The following is a 7,028-nucleotide window of genomic DNA, read 5'->3' as shown; positions in this document are numbered from 1 at the left end:
GTCTGTAATCCCATCACTTTGAAGCAGAAGCAAGCAGGAGGATTGCAAGCTCTAGGCCACCCTGAGCTAGAAGTAGTGAAACCCTGCATCAAAAGGGCTTTGGGGTGGGGGTGGGCGGGGACTGGAGAAAAGATGGCTCAGCTGTTAAGAACATTGGCTGTTCTTCAGAGGACCTAGGTTCAATTCCTAGCAACTACATGGCAGCTCACACTTCAGTCTCAAATGATCTGATACCTTCTGGCCTTTGAACACTAGGGATGCTTCTAGTACACAGCATGCGTGCATGCAAAATAGCCATACACATAAAAGTCAGTTACATTTAAAGGAGGAGGAGTCCATCTGAAAGCTCCAGGAGTGAGGTTTTGAGCTACTCTGGTCTGTCCCTTCTCCCTACCAGGCTTGCAGGCAGCTCCAGCCATTTCAGGTGGCAGCTGCATTGCTGCCTAACCTCTCTGCAAGGGTAGCTGCTTACAAGACCCAGAGGGGGAAGGCAAGCTGTGCAGTGAAGTCAGTAGGTCACCACAGCAGGTTTCTCCCTGGCCTCTGCTTCTCTTGTCCTGTCAGCTGTTTCAGTCTGTTAAATGCTTACAGTAAGAATCCCTCTGGAGTCCCCACAGCACCTGTGTTTTCTTGGGTGCATGAGAAAAGAAAGCTCAGCTAGCAGCAATATGAAGTACATAATTGCTTGGATTTTCTTGTTGTGAGTCCTCTCCCCCTACATATCACAGAGTATACAAAGGGCTCTGTGAATTAAAATTACATGACTAGGAGCTATTTAATATATATTTTAATCTTGTACATGTTTCTTATGTGTGTGGGTACACATATGCATGCATGTGAAAGTCAGAGGACAGTTTCAGGAGCTGGTTCTCCTTCCACCCTGTGGGTTCTGGTTACTGAACTCAGGTGAGTGGGGCTGGCAGCAAGCACTTTACCCACTGAGTCATCTCACCAAGCCAGAGCCACTTAATACTGATGTTGTTTTGGTATCACGTTCATGTGGTCTTTTTCCTTTGCCCACATCAAAATGCTGTTTATAAAGTGGCATCAAAAGGAAGCTCTGGTTTGTAGAAGTTACTTTGTTTTCAGTGGGAACAATACATAGTGTGGTGGGGGACAAATTCATGTTGACAGATACATCACTTCAAATTAAGCCACATACTATTAGTGACATGTACTTGTGGCTTTGTGCTTTGGATTTGCCTGAGTCTGGTGTGCTCTTAAACATGGCGGGCGCTTTCTTATTTTTTTGAGGTGCTGACTGGTTCTTGTTTTGATTGGTAGCAAAGCCAGCAGCTAGCACTGATAATTAGCATAGGGTAGGTGATAGTCAAATGAATATTTTAAAATGTACCGAAAACCTTATCTAGCTCAAGATTGTCACTGGGTGGGCACCTTTCTCTGTCTTTAGTCATGAACCATAAAAGTTTGCTAATTTGGAAATACCTGGAACATATCAGTTAATAATAGTGTAGACATATATAGATTTATTGGCAAACAAAAGTGAGAGAATGATGTTCATTTGCTCTGCCGGGGACTGGTCTGTAATCTCTGAGTTCATTCCTGATTTTTGAAGAGCAAGATCATGATGATGTCTCCCCCCCCACCCCCAACTCATAATTTTGAGGAGAGGCCAGGAATGTTGATTGTTTTTTGTGGGAATACTCTTTATGCCTGGTTGGGTCTTTTTGAGATAGGATCTCACAGATAGATCCCAGCCCCTAGAAGTTGCTGTAGAGCTGAGAATGACCTGGAACTTCTGATCTTAGCCTTTGTCACCTTACCCTAGTTTCTGCAGTGCTAGGGATCAAACCTAGTGCTTCAACTTATTGGGCCATTGCTGTATCAACTAAGCTGCAGCCTCAGCCTTGTTGGGGCATCTTGAAAGAAGCTGACCTCATTGAACAACTCTCCAGTGAAGGCAAAGTCTTAAAGCCCCTCGCACATTGCCATGAAACACAGGTAAACTGCTGGCTGAAGGTGACAGGATCTGCAGGACGTGGAGCGCTCTGCAGCCTGATTGCAGGTATTGCATCATAGCATAGTTGATCCATTGTCCAGGAGGTGAGGTATAGCTCAGGGAAGGAGTGTGGCGCTCAGGGGCTCTGAAAGCCACTGCCCTCCTTTCCTTGGAGACTTCATTTTCTGAGACATTGTTTGGAAAGTGAGACTCAAGGAAACCCCTTGTGGTTGGTTACCAGGGTTTTCTTGGTTCCTGAAAAGGCGTTGATTATTGCTTAAAATACACACCAGCAGTTCTCTTTCCATAGAAACTCAGTGTTTCCAAGCTCCAGGCTTTCTCACTTCAGTTGGAGTTGACTTGCTCAGAGTACATTGATTCCTCTGTGGAGTTGTAGTCTGGGCTAGAACAGCAGCCCAGACTGCAAGATAATACTACACTGCTGCCATATTTGTATCTGTCCATATCTGGAGACCAGGTGATCTCTGGCTTCAGATCACAGGAGAGGTTTGTCAGGTTTCTGCTTTTACCTGGAGAGGCTAAAAATGAGAGCATGTGTGAGCTAGCCCCTCTGTGATCACTATTTACTATTACTGTGTGTATTTAATATGCTGCAGCTTTAGTATATTTATATTATACATATGGACTGTGTTCGTGGAATTGAAAAATCTTTAGATCATTCTCTTGGTTTTAAAGATGCATTATTTGCCTGTTTTTTGTTGTTGTTGGTTTGTTTTTTTGCATTGTTTTGTTGTGTTTTTTTTGAAACAAGGTTTCTCTAGTCCTGGCTGTCCTGGAACTAGCTCTATAGACCAGGCTGGCCTTGAACTCACAGAGATACATCTGCCTCTGCCTCTGAGTACTGGGAGTAAAGGCGTGCACCACCATATCCCCAAGCTGTGCCTGTTTTTCTTAACTTCCTTGTATAACACATTTGTTTTGTCTTAAACTGAAAGTTTTTCTAGCAAGCAATAGTGTAAGGGACAATACAGGTTGACAAGGTACCCACCTTTGCCAGAAGGGGTCTTGCATTTTAGTAGACTACCAGATTTTACTAGAATTTCTTTTGTTCAATTTGAGATTGATCCACCAGGAAATAGTGAAACAGCAGGCACGAGGTAGAATTCGTACCAGAGCAGAGTGGGGCAAGGCTGCCTCAGCTCAGGTGAAAATAGGGTACGTTTACTTAGTCTCGGGCTGTTAGATGAGCCTATGGTGCTGGACAAGCTGAGCATTGATTGCCAAGAGCTGTGTCTCAACTCTTGGTCTGTTAAAGTCCACATTGGTTTCTAACCCTGAGTTTAGTGCAGTAGTGGGTGACCTGTACTCTCTTCTATAAGGAGAAGTGTGTGATTGTGTTTCTCTCTGGCTATCACTTCCCAGAGCCACCCCTGACCCTGTCACTGCATGTCCCCTGCTCATTTTCCTGTTCTTTTTCACTGGAGTTGCCTTGTGTTTTCATGTTCTCTTTGGGATGAATCTCTAAAGTAGCACAGTACATGTTTGGAACATAGGAGTCCCTCGGGAAGAATAGAAGAGAGAGGTGTTTGCCAGGAATTGCATGCAGTAACTAGATGCTGAATTTGGGGGTTTGCTTGTTTCATTGGCTCTCTAACCATGCTGACTCTAGACCAATCTTTGCTGACGTGTTTCCTTAGTTTGAAGGTTCTGAGTAGGAAAGAACGAAGAGGAACACTTCTGAGTCTTTTTTTTCTCTCCCTCACTTTAGCTCGCCAGCAAAGCACGGACGGAGAAGGAGGAGAAGCTGAGCCAGGCCTATGCAATCAGCGCTGGTGTCTCCCTGGAGGGCCAACAGCTCTTCCAGACCATTCACAAGACGTGAGTTGGGGGAGTATAGGGGTTCCTATTCCTAGAGCTGATACTGTCTGTCTGTCGGACAAAAAGTTCTGGGTGGTTGTCTTGCTGAGAGTGTACCAGGGCAGCTAGTGTAGTTGTTGGCAGCATATTGTCATCCAGAGATGTGGCACTTGGAGCTCCCTTTGCACAGAATACTGTGATCCTAAATCAGTCATTGCAATCTTTCTATTTGTGAAAACTTGTTTGGGATTGCATTGTCTTGTAAGGGTCTCTGGTACTAGTAATCCATAATTTAGAGCTCACAGTTAGCTTCTTGTTTGTTGTTGTTACTGCTACCCTTATCTCTAAGATAGCTTGTGCTTTTATTAAAGGAAGTTATATCACTGTCCCTAGTTTGCCTTGGGACAAGCACAGGGAGTTAGGAAGAACAGAAGGCAACCTTCTTAACCTCCTCCTAAAACACATGTTGTCACAGCAGAAGTCATTTGACTCTGCTAGCTTCCCTGAGTGCTGAAAAGCTGGAACATTTGACACCCTCCTCAAACTCCCCTCTCCCCCCATGCTGCCTTCTGTTACCCTGTTTAACCACCCAGGGTCTGATGCACAGATGGCAGCTGGCTGTAAAACTGTCTGGGGCCAGGTGGATCTGAGCATTTCCAGGTATGTGAAGGAATTCTCTTAGTAGCATCAGCTGCCCTGGGATTCCCCATGTGTGAACTCAAATGAATCTTCCTGGTCGGGCAGGTGTCTGCTTATCTTGTAATTGAGTGGGGCCAGTCGGAGTGCAGCTTGCATGGTTGAGGGTAGAAGCTGGGTGGAAGCAAAGTACAGATCACTATTTCTAGAAGTGCTATTTTTCACCCCTAGGTCAAGGGTGGACAGATTATACCAGCAAGACAGCTCTGCCCACTTGTATATGTGTCATCTGTTGGCAGATTTCTGTAGCCGCTTATGATCTGACACTGTCTAGAAAGCAGTTGGCAGCCTCTGCTCTAGACCTCTAAGTTCTAGTGGTTTAGGTCTGGTTGTTCATTTGTAACTTGGTTTGAGCTTCTGAGATTGCCATCAAATGTTTTATGATTCTCCAGGCCCCTGGTGCTTTAGACTAATAGTTCTGGGCTCTTCCTAGGATAGATAATGTGCATTAGTGAAGTTGTTTTCCTGTCCACAGATGCCCAGGGAATGTCTGTTGTCTCCTCTTTCTGGCTCAGTAGTGAGCTAAGAACTTGGGCTAGCCTATTTGTCTAGTGGTATTTTTTTTCTCTTCTCTTCTTTTTTTGGTTTTTCGAGACAGGGTTTCTCTGTGTGGCCCTGGCCGTCCTGGAACTCACTCTGTAGACCAGGCTGGCCTCGAACTCAGAAATCCACCTGCCTCTGCCTCCCAAGTGCTGGGATTAAAGGCGTGGGGCCATGATACCTGCCTCTGACATTAGTTCATTAGATGGGAGGAATGGGGTGTCCACAGGGTATAACAACCACCTGTGTTCTTCTCCTTTCAGCATTAAAGACTGTAAATGGCAAGAAAAAAACATTGTAGTCATGGAAGAAGTTGTTATTACACCCCCATATCAAGTGGAAAATTGTAAAGGCAAAGAGGGGAGTGCACTGAGCCATGTACGCAAAATAGTAAGTAAAGGAGCCGTGGAGCTTTTGGAGGGGAGGATTCATTGGCCTTTGTCCTCCCTTGTCAGCAGGACATGTGTGCTCCTGCAGTTGTGATGTCTCCTAGCAGTGCTGTCTGATACCCCTACTCACTGGGCTCTGCAGCTGTGTCTTGGACAATGAGGATAGAAACCTTGGTGGTATGGGATAGGGTGAGCAGTCAGCCCTGTGTCTTCTACCACATAATTGCAGAATTACAGCACATTTAAAGATTTATTTATTTTATGTGTATGAGTACACTGTAGCTATACAGATGGCTGTCAGCCACACACATCATGTGGGAATTGAACTCAGGACCTCTGCTGGCCCCACTCACTCTGGCTCCAATCGTTCTGGCATAATTCACTGTAGCTGACGCACCAGAAGAGGGCATCAGATCTCATTACGGGTGGTTGTGAGCCACCATGTGGTTGCTGGGACCTTCGGAAGAGCAGTCAGTGCTCTTACCCACTGAGCCATCTTGCCAGCCCCCCCAAGATGGATTCTTAACTGTACGTTAAGAACTGTAGTTCTGCTTTAGAGTGTAACAGTTGTAGAAAAACAGCTTTTAATCTCTGATGGTTAAAAGGCCGTGTTACATCTCTTTGTTTTTTGTTTTTAATTTACATCATGGATGTGTTTTGCATATGCATCCATCCATCCATCCGTGCATATGAGTCTATACACCATGTATGTGTCTGGTGCCTGTGGAGATCAGAAGAGGGCATTGGGATTCTATAGGACTGGAACTATAGCTGGTTGTGAGCTATCATGTGGGTGCTGGGAATCGAATCACATCCTCTACAAGAACAAGTGCTCCTAAGTACCGAGCCACCTGTCAGGCCTACACTGTTGTGGATTTATAAAGTATAATAGGACTGATTTTCCTACCCGCTAGCTTCTTCTTCTGTATTTATGTTAGATAGGAAGAAGGGGCTTGAAGAGGTGGCTCAGCACTTACGAGCATTTGCTGTTCTTTAAGAAGACCTGAATTCTGTTCTCCACATTATGTAAGGCAGCTCACAACTCTTTGTATTCTGAACTCTGGTGGACCCAAGGCTTCTGGCCCTGCACTCTCCTACTCGTGCACACACACAGTTACACATAATGAAAAATGAAATAATTAACACAATTCATTGTTAAAGAAGAGGGAGGAATTTTGGTGGGAATAATTATCCCATTTTATTACATGTTAGTTTATAGCTACACTATTAAGCCAGTCTTAGCTTAACTTCCACACATGTGGCTGAAGTAAGAGGTTTCTGCTGCCTGTCTTGCAGTTGGGGGTGGGGTGCAGGGAGCATTGGATAACAGCAAGCCAGACAGCCAGGCTTGGGAAGCTGGGCCTAGACTGTAGAGGAGACCTTGCCTCCCTCTCTGACTTGGTTGCTTGGTCTCTTGCAGGTTGAAAAACATTTTAGAGACGTGGAAAGCCAAAAGATACTGCAGCGTTCACAAGCCCAACAACCACAGAAGGAGGCTGCTCTGTCGTCCTGAGTCCACAGACAGGGAGGACTCTTCCAGCACCCAGCCACAGAGGTGGTGGTGGTGGTGGCTGCAGTGGAGGCAGGCCGGGGAGGGAAGGGATCCTATATTTCTTGCTGACTCT

General features: G+C 45.4%; 1 protein-coding gene across 1 annotated transcript in view; it reads left to right on the top strand.

Moving 5' to 3' along the window:
• Lsm12 (LSM12 homolog) overlaps positions 1 to 7,028 on the top strand; it is a 22,859-nt gene extending 15,831 nt beyond the window's left edge. Inside the window, exons 3-5 of the mRNA XM_031352844.1 lie at positions 3,690 to 3,799; positions 5,278 to 5,404; positions 6,824 to 7,028. Of these exons, the coding sequence (XP_031208704.1) occupies positions 3,690 to 3,799; positions 5,278 to 5,404; positions 6,824 to 6,916 (330 nt within the window). The 3' untranslated portion in view covers positions 6,917 to 7,028. The remainder of the gene's footprint in view (positions 1 to 3,689; positions 3,800 to 5,277; positions 5,405 to 6,823) is intronic.

Source organism: Mastomys coucha, unplaced genomic scaffold (genome assembly GCF_008632895.1).
Source record: "Mastomys coucha isolate ucsf_1 unplaced genomic scaffold, UCSF_Mcou_1 pScaffold5, whole genome shotgun sequence".
NCBI lineage: Eukaryota > Metazoa > Chordata > Mammalia > Rodentia > Muridae > Mastomys > Mastomys coucha.
This window is presented reverse-complemented; position numbering and strand designations above follow the sequence as displayed.